Source organism: Nematostella vectensis, chromosome 6 (assembly GCF_932526225.1).
Source record: "Nematostella vectensis chromosome 6, jaNemVect1.1, whole genome shotgun sequence".
In the NCBI taxonomy this organism is placed as follows: Eukaryota; Metazoa; Cnidaria; class Anthozoa; order Actiniaria; family Edwardsiidae; genus Nematostella; species Nematostella vectensis.
Window position 1 is genome coordinate 14,890,628 of NC_064039.1, and position 17,957 is coordinate 14,908,584.

General features: G+C 39.9%; 1 protein-coding gene across 1 annotated transcript in view; it reads right to left on the minus strand.

The window, feature by feature from the left end:
* LOC5515162 overlaps window positions 1-17,957 on the minus strand; it is a 48,296-nt gene that overhangs the window by 10,787 nt on the left and 19,552 nt on the right. The window contains exons 21-40 of the mRNA XM_048728985.1: window positions 16,637-16,775; window positions 15,898-16,214; window positions 14,841-14,979; window positions 14,338-14,526; window positions 12,415-12,521; window positions 12,109-12,247; window positions 11,272-11,573; window positions 10,324-10,465; window positions 9,518-9,813; window positions 8,419-8,557; window positions 7,849-8,153; window positions 7,171-7,330; window positions 6,209-6,507; window positions 5,850-5,961; window positions 5,110-5,453; window positions 4,845-4,983; window positions 4,353-4,672; window positions 3,425-3,563; window positions 2,442-2,636; window positions 37-2,119 (exon numbers count right to left, since the gene is read on the minus strand). Of these exons, the coding sequence (XP_048584942.1) occupies window positions 37-2,119; window positions 2,442-2,636; window positions 3,425-3,563; window positions 4,353-4,672; window positions 4,845-4,983; window positions 5,110-5,453; window positions 5,850-5,961; window positions 6,209-6,507; window positions 7,171-7,330; window positions 7,849-8,153; window positions 8,419-8,557; window positions 9,518-9,813; window positions 10,324-10,465; window positions 11,272-11,573; window positions 12,109-12,247; window positions 12,415-12,521; window positions 14,338-14,526; window positions 14,841-14,979; window positions 15,898-16,214; window positions 16,637-16,775 (6,005 nt within the window). The remainder of the gene's footprint in view (window positions 1-36; window positions 2,120-2,441; window positions 2,637-3,424; window positions 3,564-4,352; window positions 4,673-4,844; window positions 4,984-5,109; window positions 5,454-5,849; window positions 5,962-6,208; window positions 6,508-7,170; window positions 7,331-7,848; window positions 8,154-8,418; window positions 8,558-9,517; window positions 9,814-10,323; window positions 10,466-11,271; window positions 11,574-12,108; window positions 12,248-12,414; window positions 12,522-14,337; window positions 14,527-14,840; window positions 14,980-15,897; window positions 16,215-16,636; window positions 16,776-17,957) is intronic.

Genomic DNA, 17,957 nt, shown 5'->3' on the forward strand with positions numbered 1-17,957 from the left:
GTGGCCAATATACTACTCTCATATAATACTTGATACCTGATTTCAATGGCTGGTGGATTCCCCGGCACAACTTTCATCTCTTGCGACGTCAAAGAACGCCTTGCAACTCCGAATATTGTTCGGCTTAGTACAAGTATCACCACGTAGGTCTGGTTTATCCTTAACCTCCCCGTCTGTAGCTGTACCGAACCAGAAGCCTTCAAAAAACGGTCAGCATAGGATGCGTTACAAAATCGTTCAACGCTGAAATTTGGTGAGTCTTCCAGTGGTTGTCCCTTAGAAAGTGTCGCGATATCGGCTGAAATCGTTCTATTTTTGTTATAACAATACCAGTAATAAGCAAAGTCGGAAGTTCCGTCATAGTCCGGATCATAAGAAGGCGACGAATCGAATGTCACGACAGTGTCAAAGCCTCTCACTAAACTTTTTCCTCCACTAATGATAGCCTCAAGTGGTGTAGGCACGACCTTTAGGTATCCCTCATCGCTTTTATATATCCCTTCTTGATTTCGCATAGAAACGTTAAAATTGATTATGTACAAGCCATAGTCTAGAGTTCTAGGTTTGATAACAAGAATGTCCCGAGTGCCTAGAGCGGATGCGGGTTCTTTAGGATTAGGCGACACTTTTTGAATGGTCCACATATAGTCTCTTAACTGAGTTGCTTTGCAGTCAATAGTTGTTACCGTTTTAAAAGTCCAAGTAACTAAGCGACTCAATGTTGTAGAAGTGCTTTCATCATGTCCAATATTTGTGATACTTGTGTTTGGATAGTTACAAGGAATCTTCAGGGCTACTACACGACCATAAATGATGAACTCTGATACTAAATTCCAGGCTGTCAGTTTGGTGACGTACACTTTGGCTTCCTGGTAAATGTGTCCAAAGTTAAACGGTCCAGCTTCATCTTCGAATGTCACGTCCGAGAATCTAGCAAGGCAATGACTTTTCCCATAACCCACCACGGTACCGTTTCCGATATCCGCCACATAACATGAATTGGTCCCGAACTCAGACGCTGTTAAAGTAAACGTCATTGTTTCGTTGATTTCACGAGGTGAGTCACTGGTGAGCTGGGGGACTTCAATTTTCTTTTGTACAACAGCCAATGACCTTGTGACCACTCGTCCGAGGTTGTTAGAGCAGTTAATGGTTACATCGTATGCCCCAGCCAATTTGTAGGTGTATGGAATAACGGTAATATTTTGTAATGAGGAGACTGTTGTTCGGTTCCCATCCCCAAAGTACCACACGCACTCATATGGATTGGCAGCAAAGGCATTAAAATAAATCAACGTATCTTGCAAATGTACCGTAGGGTGAATGGTAAGAATTGTTTCTAATAAGGGTATGATTCTGTTCACCTCCGCATCAATTGATATATTTACTATGCTGACGTTATTGTATACCGATGCAAGAATGGTATACACACCAGGAAGAGGGTATTTGTATGTTAGCAATAAAGTTTCTTGATGAATAATTTTGTCTCCATTGCCCATAAAGAAGTCCACATGAGGATTGGAACCATTGACCGTAAGATTTACGCTAATCAGGTCTAGCTGGTATATTCTATCAAAACGTCCATGGTTTAGTAACGAAATATTTTGAATAGATATTGGAAACTCGATGATAGCAGTTGTATTAATGGACTGATTGCTTACGTAGTTGAACGCAAGTATGGAAATATCGAAAACTCCGACGTCCTTATAGGTATACGCATGGAAAGCAGTGTAAGGCCGGTTAGAGCTTGCTGTAACATTGAATGCCTGCGAGCTGTCACCGAACTCAACTTGCACAGATACCATAGTGCCGACATCAAACTTCCAGAACATTTGAAAGACTTTCCCGATTTCCACGGCTTTACTTGCATTCAAGAAAACCAGGCCCGATATAGGTCTCTGTGAGTATATAATCCGTCGAGTTGGCAAGTGATTTTCACGCACAACTCTCACACTGTAGATACCCGGATATGAAAAGACGTGATTAACACTGCATCCAGTTGTGTTTGTCGTAGATATATCCACGCTATAAACCGTATAGCGTGATCCATCGCAATTCTCTTGAATAATCTCAAATGGCCTTTCTGTGGGGATATACATTGGGTATATAATGTTTTGAGCTGCAACAAAGAAAAGACAAGTTTTAATACGTTAACGCCGAATGCCAATCCCAACGGTCTATTTTCCAGGAAAGCAAGAATAAACATCCAAGCCATTTAAGTCTGTTATTCAAACAATATTTTGATGAAAGCTACTGTACTTTAGTACTTGCTTAAACTTGCCGATGAGGATAAAAGTGGTGGATTTGTATCGATATTTGGAATGAGCATAAGTTGGCTGCATGGTTAACTTTCTTTAAAGCGTGATCACTGTTGCCCGTTCGTGTGTTTTGTGGCACTAACCCACCCCATGTCCACAGCCCCCCCCCCCCCCAATCTGTACCTGGACAAAGATGAATATTGCATGTGCGTGTCTCGATGCTTGGTCCAAGAAGCTTGCAGTCAGTGCCATTGTTGCTCGGCTCAGGATTGGTGCAGCTCCTTGTTCTCTTCTGAACACCACCCCCGCAACTTACTGGGCATTCGGACCAGGAAGTGAAGTTAGTGTATCCGCCATTTTGAGCGAGAGGAGCTGGTACTAATTGAAAAAAAAACAGAGTTTTGTAAATTCAAAGCAATAATCGAACTGTAAGAATGGCCAATCATGTTTTGTCTATTGTGCAATTACCAGGTAATACTAGACTAATATTAGTAATACTAGAATAATATTTGGGTGATATAACACGGCAAGTGTTCTTAAACTTTGTCCACGCTGGTATTGAAGTAAGCACAGAGTTACAGTTTGCCAAAACAATTTTGAGCAACAGTATGCACAACTACTATAGCACATATTTTAGAGTGATAAACCAGGTTCAGTAAAAAACAGACATTAGCCTTCTTCAATATTAACAAAGCAAAAGAGTCCAGTTTCAAGCTCCCCGTTGCCCCCTGGACAGAGAAGGGCGCATGAAGACAGTGGGAGCCTCAAAGAAGCGGAGTTATGAAGAATTCACAAGGTTTCGTATTGTTATTTTCTACGATCCAAGGGATTTCCACTAGTATTTCAAGAAATTGGTTAAAACCGATGCTTTCAGTGATTTATGCGTCTCTAGTTCGTGGGAAACTGACTATTTCTACCGTGAGGTCTGCCCTTCGCAGGCCCGTACCCAGGAATTTTTCTTGGGAGGGGGGAGGGGGGTGCGAAATCCGAAAAAAATGCCCTAGTTTTCTGGGGAAGAGGGTTTTCTGATAAATATCTCACCACCCCCGAAAGAAGAAAATGATATTTTTTTATGCTGGCTGATCGAGCAAGAATCCGCCAGCAATGCTGGCATGTGCTGGCGCAGTTTGCACGGGGCTTAAAAAGAAAAGTAGCTCTAGCTTTACCATTGCAGCCGATGAGCTCTACTCTCATGCATGGCTTGTTCTTCCATGTCAGAATATGGAATCGGATAAAACGCGCAGTGATGTTCGTAGAGAGAGCGTGAGAAACGACTTCGAACTGATCAACGTTGCCTTGAAAAGCCTGAAATGTGCATCAATAAGAGATCAATTAAGTTAAGTGATACAAAGTTATATTAAGTTATATATCAATATTATTAATATTTCTCTGCACTAGTTTTAAATGCTTAGGCTCGACTGAATGCTACAACAAAATAACACATGATTTACATAACTACCAAGAATTAAAGCAAGCCTTATGAGAAATATTTTACAATTATTTCTATGTCACGAATGGGTTCTTCGTAATTAAAGACAAAAACCATTATGGCGTGAGAAATAATTGATTGCGAGAGCAATAATTATTTTATAAACAACAAAAACCGTATGGACGGTCTTCATTTGCCATTCTATGGCTGTCAAGTCCTGTACTATTCGCTACAGATAGGCTATAACTTTAAAGGAAATATTTAAAAAATATTTTTTTTAAGATCCCTACAGCGAACTTTGCGGGTCATGACCAAATGCGCTTCACATGTAACTTTAGTCGTCAGTGAGTAGATATGGACCGCTCACAATCATGAGTGAGTTAGTGTGTTTAGCATTGTCACTGAAGATTGTACCACGGTCCAGAGTTCCCCGCGTTTTTTTTTTTGTTACCCAATACCGGTTAATAAAGTTCGGTGAGAGACGGGACATCCGACCTGACAGTCCCCAATTAGAGAGGCAGGTTCTTTACACCTAACCCTTGGGGTTGTTTCTCAAAAGGACCTTATGCTTGAGACACGAAGTTCGTACCACTGAGCTATCGCGCCACTCTCCAACTTTAGCCTACTACGCACGGTTAGGAAATAAAACTTTGAGTTAGTCCCACCTTTGCCGTCCCATTTTCCGTGTAGTTTGTCCAGGTCAGCCCGTCAAAACTGTGCAACAAAGAATAACTTGTGACGTAGTCCTGGTACGGACTATGTCTTCCTTGCGTTGCGACGCCAGAGATAATCATTATCTCGCCCAGGTCTATCTGCAGCATACGCTTTGTGTCTTTGCTAGAAGCGCACCAAGCTCCGTAATCCCTCAAGATATGAAGCCTACCATACCATGGGCGTGCATAACTCAAGTCAAGAGTTGCGTTGGCAGATGTCATGGCAGAGTCTGGGATCAATCCATTGCTGATACCAAGAGGCCTAAAGCACACTTTATTTATAAAAAAAAATAATGAAAAGATTAGGTACGGGCTAATGTGATCATATTATAACTATTTGACTGAAAAGTTTTTAATTGTTTTTCACTTTCCCTACTATTGTTATGGTTAATTTTAAACTGAGATATTTGGCAATTCCACCAGATCTAGAAATATTTTCATTACCTGGATTTCCAATCGGTTCCACTCGCATGCAAATAGACCCGATCCAGAGAATCGGATGAATTCTGACATGACGTGCTGTGATTGGAGGGCTTAACTCTCTTGTGACTATGCGATGAGCATTTTGGTTTCCTTTCAACTTCTAAAAAATATGATAAAAGAAAATGAAACTGGAGATGATCGATAAAACACCACAAAAATAATAATCAAATAGCATCATTTCTGGTCTGAATTTTTTTTTGCTTTATCGCATGCGTGTAGTACATACCCTGGTCCCTTCATTCTCGGCATACCATTCCCAGCTTTCCATGTTCTGGGAATATGACACGGAGTACTCGGTCACCCATGACTCATGCCCGGTCCTATGTTGTCCTTGAGTAACTATAGCAACAACTTGATGTGTGTACTTTAGGTCTATCTGCAGGTACTGTTGGGTATCCTGTGCACCAGCACACCAGGCGCGGTAGACTGTGTCCGAGTCCAGTCGCGCGTAGGATGCCGGGAAGATCTTGTTTTGCACTGCATGGAAGGTTTGGCGGGAAAGGAAAGAGCTTGCGGAGATTGAGTCATCTTTGATCCTATGACTTTCCATCCCCAACTTGTGCGTGGCTTCTGTTAAAGATTATCACAAACGAACACCAAAATATGTAGGTATTTAGGCACTGCCTAAAAGCAGAACACTGCCGTTTTCCGGATAGAATGGACAAAACGTATGAGATAGGGGGAGGGGTAAACATGGCTTTTGTCAAAAAAAGTCCATGCGATCACCTTTATCGAACAAAGATATAAGTGGCATAATGACATATATGTAACTATGATGTCAGATATTTGCAATGCTGAGATATATTTGACATATCTATGGTTAATATATTATGCTGATGAAGATACTTTCCAAGAGGGCATTCAGCGGCATATGAGCCGGATGCTGGCGTATAAAGGAACAAAAGAGCCATTGGCAGTTAAGATTTAATGAATTTTTAATGGTTGGTTATGTAAAGAGCGACTTACCGCACCCCATTATGTCAAAATCAAAGCATAATGAATCCTTGAAAAGTGGAATGATTTTGATAGATTTTGCAATAAACCTCTTGAACAACCCATGGTGGCCAGAAGAGAACATCTGAAATATAACAATATATTTTTTATATATATCTAAGGATGTAATGCTTCGCGTAGCGTAGCTATCAAAAGAGCTTGCGGTAACAGCTTCAGTGACACAGAGCTTACACACTTCACTAATTGTCACTTATATTGTAACCAAAAAACTGCATGCACAAGTACTTTTATTCATCCAGTCATTAGTGAGAACATTCGATTACCGCTACTAAAACATTAAACAGCCACATTTCTATTTTCATTGTTCTTACCGTTGGTACCAGATCTCTTGGGTTACGGTAGGCCGTGAAGCCCTGGCTTTGCTTAGCGTAGTGTAAAGTAAAGAACAGCGTCTTTGATCCATAGTAGCGCGTGTTTATACCAGATACGTGCACTTCCCGCGAGAATTCAAGCTGCAAGAACTGTCTGCTGTCGTTAAATTCTGCGCACCACGTGATGCTGTTGGCCAGTGATGCATTCTGGGTTAATATCCCAACTGAGTGCTTGATTGTATAGCTTACACCAGGTGCCGCATAAGTTGAGTTTGAAAATAAGATACTTGAATTGCACACTACAAGGATAAGGATGAATAAGTGAATGGATAAGTGAATTATAATAAAAATTTAAGATTTCCAAGCATCATTCATTGACCATAGTTTGGAACAAAGGCGCATGCTTCATAGACATTTAACGTTCGGATTTTTACCGTTATTGTTTATTACAATTTCATTTATTTTAACCCATAGAGTACGTTTCTCACAGAGGGTACGAGCCCTTTTTTCATGTTTGTCTATGACTAACATCATTACAATAACATAACATATTGCCAAAATCCATGTGAAATACAAATAACATTTTCCGGGGCATAATACCTTTGAAATTATAATTTAAAACCAGATGGAGTTAAATTTGCTTGTTTGTTACCTATAGCGTTTTGCGATATACTGTCACTGCAGAATAGAGATATAAACAGTGACTATAAATTACTCATTCTATACATCATGTAAATTGGAAATAAGCGAGTCTACCATAGTTATTCGATGTCCCCTCAAAGCGCCCTCTCCAAATAAACCACTTCTCTCAATCAGCGAATAACTAAGAATCTCGTTGGATAAGTTATTCCAGCGAGTATAGACGAAATCTAGCGGCGAGTGTCATTCAGTTGCCAACTGAATCATATTGATCCCACCCTAAATCGCTACGAAAACATACATTGAGTTAGAGAGCCGCTTACCATAGGATCCATAGAGCTCCAGCTTCATTGCTACGTCATTATAATGTTCCCGTACTGCTATTTTTTTGACTCTGACTTTAACATATCTAGTTTGCACCGGTTTTTCAAGAGTGTGCTTGACTATTCTGTCAGGATCTAAAGCTTGATTTCCCTCGAAAATCTGAAAAAGAAACAAGTGATGGATAGCTCCCATGCAACACGATGTTCTAGTTTGTTAGACTTTTTAATTATTCTAGCAGCTTATTAATTCTACTATCTATTTTGGTAAAGGAATTCCTTTCTCCTTCCCAAAAATAAATTGCTACCTTCAAAAAGTTGTAATGTGTGGTTCCAGAAAACAAAATTCAAAAAATTCCGACGGAAGAATGGATAATCTTGTGGGGTCGTTAAGTTATTATTTCGAAGGGTTAGATTGTTTATTCGCTAGAAAATTATGGATCAAAAATAACAACAGCAGCAAAATAAAAATTAACAATAACAACAACAGCAGCAACAAAAACAACCACAATAACAGCACAGCAGCAACATCAACAACGTCGACAACAACAACGGCTGCAGCAACAAAAAACATTAAAAGTAACAACAGAAACAAAAGCAATAACAATATAAACAACAGAAACATTTAATAAAATAATCTATAATAACTAAATCAAATTATGCAAATTTCAGCAAGCGTACCTTTTTGTGTTCTCTTTTTATATATTGCACCCATGTGACGCCATCTGGACTAAAGTGTAAGCTGTATTCGCGCACGTTATGCTGGTAATATCCTTGTGATGCAACGGCCGTTACCACAGCTCCATCAAGTCCCAAATCGACCATAAGATATTGCGGTTCATTAGTTCGGCTATCAAACCAAGTACTGCTACCCATAAGACGACCATAACGAGGCGGATGGTTCCCATCCCACAACCCTGCAGTGATGTTAGCGTCTGGAATCCTCCCGTTCTCCATTCCAAGTGCACTGGCTCCATCTCGTTCAACTTCCATGAAAATGGCAATATATAGCAAATGACAATAATAATAGTAGTATTCATTTATCAAAGATGAAAAAACTGTAAGTAATTAATTTCATAAAATATTGTAACTAACCCAATTGTATATTAGAGGAGCAATTTTGTTGTTTGATGCAATAAATCACTCCTCCTAGATGATTTAAGTGTCCAATCTTACTATGTGAATTACCCTATAAACTAAGTCAAAAAATCGTTTTATTGATTATAAACATTTTGTTTAAGAGCATCCTACCTTTAGACCCATAGATCTCTAGTCTCAAACAAGCTTTGACTTTCCATTTTATAGGATGGACTCGTAACAGCTGCACCCACACAGAAGCTTTAAAAGAATGCTTCACGACAGAGTTGCTATCGTTGTTTCCTGAAAAAGTCTAAAAAACAAAACAAATGTTTGCATAGCTTTTAGCATCTCGGTTTTAGAAGTTCCGAGTGGTTAGAGTTTAAAGTAGTTTTAAAAAGTGGTAAAAGTAGCTAGTGACCAGTTAAGAATATACCTATGTGGACCAGTGTTTTTTTGACAATATTTCCTGAGTTTGCTAAAAGCGCAAGGCAAGCACATTCTTGTGGATCAAGCACGATCTCCATTAAGAGTGTCAGGACATCGTCAGGTATCCAGTCCCAATGTCTCGTACCTTAAAATTAGTTATACAGACTTGATGTCATTTATGATAAGCTATTTATTCAAAATGTCTCGTACCTTATCGTTAGTTATCCAGTCCTGAGGTCTTCTATCTTATCGTAGTTTAACCAGTCCAGAGGTCTCGTACGTTATCGTAAGTTATCCATTCCTGAGGTCGCGTAGTCGTAAGTTATTTAGTCCTGAGGACTTGTACCTCATCGGAAGTTATCCAGTCCTGATGTCTCGTTCCTTATCGTAAGTTATTCAGTCCTGATGTCTCGTACCCTATCGGAAGTTATTAAGTCCTGGGGTCTCGTACCTTATCGTAGTTTATCCAGTCCTGATGTCTCGCTCGTACCTTATCTTAAGTTATCCAGTCCTGAGATCTCGTACCTTATCGTAAGTTATCCAGTCCTGATGTCTGGTACCTTATCGTAAGTTTTCCAGTCCTGAGGTCTCGTACCTTATCGTAAGTTATCCATTCGTGAGGACTCGTACCTTATCGTAAGTTATCCAGACCTGAGGTCTCGTACCTTATCGTAAGTTATCCAATCCCGAGGTCTCGTACCTTATTGTAAGTTATCCAGTCCTGAGGTCTCGTACCTGATCGTAGTTTATCCAGTCCTGAGGTCTCGTACCTTATCATAATTTATCCAGTCCGGAGTTCTCGTATCTTATCGTAAGTTATCCAGTCCTGAGGTCTCGTACATACCTTATCGTATGTTATCCAGTCCTGATCTAGCTGACGGTAGGAGATCTTGAACTGCTCCACCCAAGCCTCTTTGTTTCTCTGGCCTTGGATCGCGATGAAGCCAATGTCGTATTGAGACCTTAAGTCTATCTGTAGGTATGGCCTAATGTCACTCATATTCGCGCACCATGCACCATGCCCCCGGGCCGTGTGCAGTCGTGCCATCTCTGGACGCGTGTAGGGGTCCATGTAGCTTGACGCTGTCATAGCCTCGTCTTGAATCATGTAGTTGGACAGACCCACTTTAAAACTTCGTGCTGAATAATAAAAAATACGCAATTTTTAATAACAGCCTAATAACATCATCAGATATACTCTTTTCTAGCAATTCTTTCAGACAAAAAGTTCTTAACTATGAGGTTAGTTTGAAATATTGAAAGTTTGGGTTTAATGCAACGGCATTCAAGACATCTGGACACGTAATCTCTAATTATAATACACTATAGTATAGTCATGTAGCAGCGGCCTAATATTTGATAACTACTGGAATGTCTCCATAGGGGCGACTCAAGCAGCGGGAGCGTTTATGTCACACAGCCTTTTGTCATTGATACTTGCGGTTAAGTGAGTTTTCATACTAGGGGCGTGTCCAGGATAAGAAAAATCAAACACAACAACTAAGGTATATCACTATCGGATAACTACTTTTGTTTCTTTTACCTACAGTTACATATAGTGTTGTTTTAAATGGTGTGAATTGAAATGCGCCATGTGTACTAAGTAATGTGGGGCAATATGCCGCTATTAAATGTATCTAAGTCTCCTACCTAAGCATCCGTACACCTCAACTCGTAGACATGGGTATTCTTGGTAACGGACAGTGAAGATTCTCAAAAACCTTGCCTCAAGTTTCTCGAAGAGACGGGTTTTTAAGCTGGAAGTTCGTGTATCGGCGGACGTTATATGTATCTGGTAGTAAAATAATTATTTGTACAAGATTATACGTTGAAAGTATAACCTGAAATTTTTACGTTAAAAGGTAAATGTTTAGAATGGAATCTCGATATAACGACATTGTAAGGCACAAGTGCACTTGTGACTGAAAACGGGTATAATGATGTAAACTTGTTTTGCGCAACATATTAAAAAAACCGCGCATATCATTACGACTCTTTCCTTCGTTTCATGGATAGAGATACGGTAATACGAGCAGCAAAATCCTTAAACAAAAAACTTTTGTGGCAGCAATTTAAATTAGTTAAATTAATACTGATTTCTGATTGGCTATTGCAACTGCTTGCGTATGCTTGTTGTCACTTTGCGCGAGACAATTTGGGTTGTCTTAGTAATACCGGCATACATCCCGGAATTTCTGCCGCAAACTTATTAATTCTAGAGCATGAATGAAGATGAATGTTTCTCCATTTGACGATTTTTTAAGTTAACAAAAATATCGTTATATTGAGAGCTTTGAAATATTAAGATATAACTATATAATAATTTATAGGTGCCATTATGTTATATCGGGGTTCCATTATGTTTTCAGCTTGAAAAACAAACAAACAAACATGTTGTACCTTCTTTCGGAGCTGCGTATTACAAAACGAAATTCACGTTTACACCTCTCACGAAGAACCAATATACCGCATATTCACAAAATGCCTATATTGATGCCTAAACGGCTTTTGCGTTTACTATTTTAAAATTGCATCAACTACTTTTGTATTGGTTTGTTTAAGGGTATCTTAGTGCTGATTAGCACTTGCGTTACTCACATCAACTACTGCTGTATTGCTTGTGGTAGCGTATCTCGTCCAGCCATTCTCTTTGGTTTCTTTATACTCAAGACGAAACAATTCCAGCCACTTCAGACCAGATGGGTGGCCTTTAGTACCGAAACCACTGATAACAAATACGTGCAGTAGATCTATGTCTAGGTATTCGTCATTGCTCGACGTCGAAGGACACCAGGAGTTTCCCTCAAGCTTCACCTCCCAAGGCTCCTGCCCGGGAAGGGAACTTGACGCGGAAAATGATTCATTTGGGAGATTAGAGACACCGATCAGCATCATGCACCCTAAACAAATGTTTTTATTTTACTTTTTTTCAGTCGAGGGGAAGGAGGGGGAGGGGATGCAACGCGCGCCATTAGCAATTTGTATACGCAGACATTGAACGGCTATCGTGCGAGCACAGTATTGTAACGAGCTACATATTCGAACTTCGCCAGTTAGGTAAGAAGTGGCGCCATGAATGCACGAGCACAAGCGTGATACATATCATTTGAGTCCGAGCGTAAAGTGGGACAAATTGCAAAGACCTGTTTGTTACATCCTACACCATCAGGGGCGGTGGACGGGGAGGGGCAGGGGGCAGGGGGACTTGGTGAGATGTGTACTCTATGTCTATCCCAGGTTCCCCCCCCCCCCCCCCCCCATCATAGCCACAATCACTCCAATACCATCCCCTGGTCACTTCCGCCCCTTCCCCCCACTTTTGAGACCACTCCGCCGCCCCAGAATATCAGGCCTTCAGCCATACACTGTGGGTGGTTTTATAAGCCAGGTGTTTACGCGACTTTAGAACAGGAGCACTGTATTTATATCACTTACCATCGTGACCATAAAGCTCGATTCGGAGTGCTGAGAAGCCAAACCACTGCCTGGGTGTTATCCTGATGTGCCCAGCGGTAAGGTTGATTGACAAGTTTATTTGCTGGACTCCGTTCTTGTCTTTGTTTGCCACAAAGTACTGCACCAAATAGAAAATAAACAATTTTATCGATTCGCTACTGTGAATAATACTTTTCATAACAGTTAGATCGCGCGTAATTAAACAAACAGTGTTGAAGTCCTTATTCATTGATCGGCATGTCCATAAAAATGATGCCAAAACGAATGACTGACCCACCGACTAACCTTTATTTGGCCGTTTTCCTTGTACGGAAACCACTCTTTAGCGTCCATGCTGAATTGTAGGGTAAAGCGAGTAACAAAGCCGTAAATTCCCCCCTGAACAGCGATCCCTGTAAAAAAAACAGTTATTAGTTATACAAGAAAGGGCCCGTCACTATGTGCCGATCATAAAAGTACAAAAATATTACATACATTTATGCGTCATGTTGGAGAATATCTTTGTTTTGTATCCATCTATTATTTCTGTGTAGTTGTGGTTTAGTTAATTGAACAACTATTCTTGTTATCCTTTTCCAATCCTCGAATCTTCCCTTTGAAAAATCCACGGCTGATTACTTTCTGCAATGTTTTAGCAGTGATTTCAAGCTTTACTTCTGGACGGATCGAAACTCTGGATTGGTGTAGATGTAAGCGGCGGTGCGAGGAAACAGGCGTTTTGCAAGCCATTTCTATGCTGTAATGTGATGTCATTATGAAGTTTGGATGTTTTAGATGAAGCAAGATTTCATTTATTTTTCTGGTCATTACATGGATGCGCTGGGCTCGAGAGACTCTATTACCGGTCAAGGTGGCTCGCGTCAATTCAAAAAGACTGCTTTCCCCAAAAAAACAAGCATTTTCAAACCGCTCCCATACCATCACTTTTTGCGCGTTTTTTTTTTTATTTTTTTTCAAATTCTTATGAAAGATCCTAGATTTGGAGTTTATTGTAATGCAAGGTAAAATCCAAACCGATTGCGGAATAATTGGGGTTAATCGAAGGTCGAAGTTTGAAAAAAGCGACTATAGTAAATGTGAAAATGTTTAGACTCCTCTAAAATATGCTGTAATAACTAAATCGGATTTCAAGGATCACGCCTGTGAAATATAACGTTATTTCGTGGTGCCGCCCTTGCTTTTAATCGACTATAACAATCTGAACATCTCGAGAAAGACGTTTTGAAGAATGATGAACATACTGCCAATCAAATCGTTCACAGAAAAAATGCTACCATCTAAGGCCCGTTCCCAGGATTTTGATTGGGGAGGTGCGAAATTCGAAAGTGGACCTAATTTTTCCAGGGGGGAAGGGGAAGGTAGGGAGTCTGAATTTGACTAATCTTTTTTTATGCCTTTGCAGGACCTCCACGGAAAGTTTATTGTCGGATTTGGCTACATACCGGATTGATCTATGTTAAGCTTTATAGTTTCATTTTATTAATAGCACGTCTATTGAGAACCGAAAGTGGACTTTCGGCAATTGTGTGGGGTGTGTGGGGGGGGTGGGGTGCGTTCGCACCCCTTGCACCCCCCTGCGTACGGGCCTGCATCTAAAAGTAGGAATTTTTACAGCTGTTTTACTGTGATATTTATGATATTTACAGCTGTTTTACTGTGATATGTATGATATTTACAGCTGTTTTACTGTGATATGTATGATATTTACAGCTGTTTTACTGTGATATTTATGATATTTACAATGAGAAAATGGAAAAACATCTTTAAAAAAACGGGAGAAATTTGTGTTTCTCGCTGAAAATTGTTACCACGTCTAGATGAAGGGCGATTTTGCTCCTTTTGCAAAGTTTGAAGTTGAAGCTGAATTTGTGAGCTTTATTGTTAAGGTCGAAATGTGTGGATATATGGATGACTTCAAAGCATTTATACGACATTTTACGCCATCTTTTATCACTTGCTGGAATTACTGTTGGATTGATAATATGATTGTGTTTGTTTCGATTGTGTTTGTTTCGATTCAAAAGTATCGCTTGACTCGCGCTGTTGTTTGGGGGATAAACTTTTAAGATTGGAATATATATAACTTGAAAAGTGCTACAATTATTTAGCAAAAGATGCCTGGTCTACGGGTTTTAATGTATTTTTTTTACTTTGGTTGCAACACTACATAATTAATAGTGTATATCTATAGTGTCTTAAAACTTATACCTGTTAAGATTTTTCCGTATGGGTGTATGGAAACTTGTAGGAACTCCTCGCCATTGTTTGTTGTTGGTCGCCAGTGGTTTGTGTGGTATAGCCGGCCATCGTATGGAAGCTGGTAGCGGGTATAGGAGGAGGCGGTGATTTTGTTGTTGGGATGTTCAAAAGATTCCATTCCAATAGCATTTCGGGTAACTGGAAATATATGTACACTTTTAGACAGACAGACAGACAGACAGACAGACAGACAGACAGACAGACAGACAGACAGACAGACAGACAGACAGACAGACAGACAGACAGACAGACAGACAGACAGACAGACAGACAGACAGACAGACAGACAGACAGACAGACAGACAGACAGACAGACAGACAGACAGACAGACAGACAGACAGACAGACAGACAGACAGACAGACAGACAGACAGACAGACAGACAGACAGACAGACAGACAGACAGACAGACAGACAGACAGACAGACTCACTGACTCACTGACTCACTGACCTGAGCATCCTTTTAGCTCCATCCTTATGCAAATGTGGTGTTGCCAATGAACAGGACGGATGCGAAGTGTCTTGGCGAAAAATGGAAGTGAGAATGCGATGACAGATGCTGTGTGTCCGTCACTGCAGCCACTGAACACCTGTTATCAACCAAAACAACAACATATAATGTAAACAGCCTTAAGTGTTTTCATTAATTTCTTTATGCTTTGTTTTAAATTGCTTTTATGCTTTGCCAACATTTAACTTAAAAAAGGAGTGTTTTTAATTAATGAGCTATTGGATTTAATCAGGCTTTTAGATTACTATGAGGCGACTTCCTTTAAAACGATAAAAATATAGCAAGATTATTTCTCATTTCGTGCTGTATCGGAAAAATGACAAAGCAAAATACGTTTGAGCAAACCACAAATTCATTTCGTTTCTGATTCTTTTTCACAACAACACTCCCGGAACGATGCATTCTTGGATTTTCGTTTTTTTTTTCCCGATAATTATCGTTTTTTTATTGGTTGTACGACCATGGTTTTCAGACAGTGAAATATCTGGGTATTATTGGCAGGCATTGTAATAGAGCAGTTAAGAAGTCTTCATCCTGTGTGTTTACATAGTGCTACGAATTCAATCAAATCTTTCGATATCTTTTGCTGTTTCTTTGGTATTTTGTTTTCATCAAAGGCTTTTTTATCGTCATAAGTAAATATATAAAACTACTAACAATAAGGAGTGATCTTTTATATAAAACACAATATATAATGAAGTAAACTCTTCTCAATCCCGGACTGAAATCGAAATCTGAAATCCAAGAAAAGCCCGTCCTAGTAACGTCCACCTGGATCCACCTGGCGCACAGCCACATTTTTGTTGAATACTCGGCCCCCATCTCCTGCTACGGCTGTTGTGAATTTTTGAAATTGACTTAGATAAGATTTAGATATGTTAAAATATGGACTGAATGAAAGAGACAAATAGAGTTTGAAGTACCTAAAATTAAACTTCTTGACACATATAGTGCAAGATAATAACCGAAGTGTAACGAATCAATATATGAAACGTACGTTAGTGTCATTTTCTTCGTGAACAGCCCATACGTCATCTCCTTGACTGTATTCCACCTTCACGTGCGTGACCCAGGCCTCCTGGTCTCTTCCCTTCCCTTGAATTACAACCTCTGAAATGCTGTGCAACGACGGCAGGCTGACTTGAAGATATTGCGTCACGTTGTTATGACGTGCACACCAGGCCCCACCCCCCATGTTGGAGTTGAGCCGACCAAACCATGGTTTGAATTCTGGTCCAAGCCAGCTTGATGCTGCCATAGATTGATTGCCGACTCTAGAAGTCTCAACAAGGGGTTGCTTGCAATTGGCAACAACTAAAAACACGTGGAAAGTGGTACATAGTGTAGTAATAGTGGTAGCAATGCTTGAATGATGGTTTTGATGGTGAGACGATGATTCACGATAGTGATGATGGCAATTACTATATGATGATAGTGATATAGTTAATGTGATAGTTACCAATTTTTAGTGATAAAATGCAAAAGGCGGTTCGGAGATCACAGATTTTTATCGGATGATGCACATTCCATTCCATTATGTTTTACTGCCTCATCGCATAGCTTAGATAAAGTTTTAAAAGTGTAACAAAGACGAAAACAAATATTGATGATTAGTTGAATCACCATATTTTTAAACGTTATTGAAATCGATGAATGTCACTGTTGTAAGGTGTCAGTTTTCTCATCTTATAATCTAATCCGATTGCACGTGTACGTGCTCACTGGGTGCTGCGTACCTGGACAGCCTCTGAGCTCAACCCTCATACATGCGTCGATATTCCAGTGGCTCGGGAGGATTCTGAGATAACGAGTAGCAAATCCACTTCTTAGCTCTATCATCGTTGCCTCTGGGCCATGCCAGTTCACGTTGAACCACTAAGGAACAATCCAAGCAACTTAGTTTCATTATACGCGGCCCTGAGGGGCCGAGGGGATGAGGGGCCCTGGCGGGCAAATCTATCCAGTGCCATTTGCTGCACAGGGTTCCCAATGTTTTAAAGAAAACTAGAACCTGCGCGCAGGGTTGACTGGGATACCTGAGATCTGCAACTTGTTTGTTTGACATGTATGACAGATTTTACAGCCTACTTTGGATATAATGAAAAATATATATAATCTTGTTTTTTTTATTGTAAATGCCATATCACAACACTGCTTGGGGCCCTACACTCTTCAGGTGTGGGGTGGACTCGAGGTGTGCTCCATGAAAGAAGACACGGCTGATTGCCCTATCTTCAAATACTATCCTCACATCAGAGTTAGCACCGAAATAAGATCAAGGAAAGCTGAAAATACGTTTTAAAATTGTTATTTCTTAAAAATTTCTTTGGTTCACTGCCCTCAATGTGCTATAACATTTATTTATTTTGAAGTCAAATGAGAGGGCTATAGAATATCCAGACTTGATTGAAATTTATAGAGCATAAACATATTTTCAAGATCAACAAGACTACAAAAATATTACAAATCTCTAGATTTTATTTTAATTGTTCCATAAAAATAAAATGACATTCAATGAGGGATAAAGGTATTTTAGGGAAATAATAAAACGATTTGTAGGAGACGATTTCCATCAATTGTTTCAAACTACTTCCACTTCAAAATAGATTAAGCAATCAAGGTAAATACCTCGAGTCCATTCATGAGTGTCCAGAGCACATTTAATTACGTCTTGAAGCAAGCTGTATGAGTCTAAAGCAGTCAGCACTTAACTTAATTCTTATCTCGAGCCGCGTGTCTCGCACTCGGGTCGCAAATGTTTACACGAGTAAATACAGCGAAACCAATCTAAGCTGAGATGATTTTCCAAAATAACTTGGTAGAAATTGAGGCTATGGTAAAATATACAGTTATTAAATCGCGAATCGGGCCTTCAACTGCACAAATAACAAGGATCTGAGAGCTGGGATCTCAAATTCAAAATGGCGGCCATGACACAGTTTCAAATTATGCAATAGGATTCTGGTAACTAGGCGTTGCGATGACGTAGAACAGTAGGCTAGATACTTCGTGTAAGAAAAAGGCTTCAGTAAGGTCGCAACCAATGCACTAAAATAA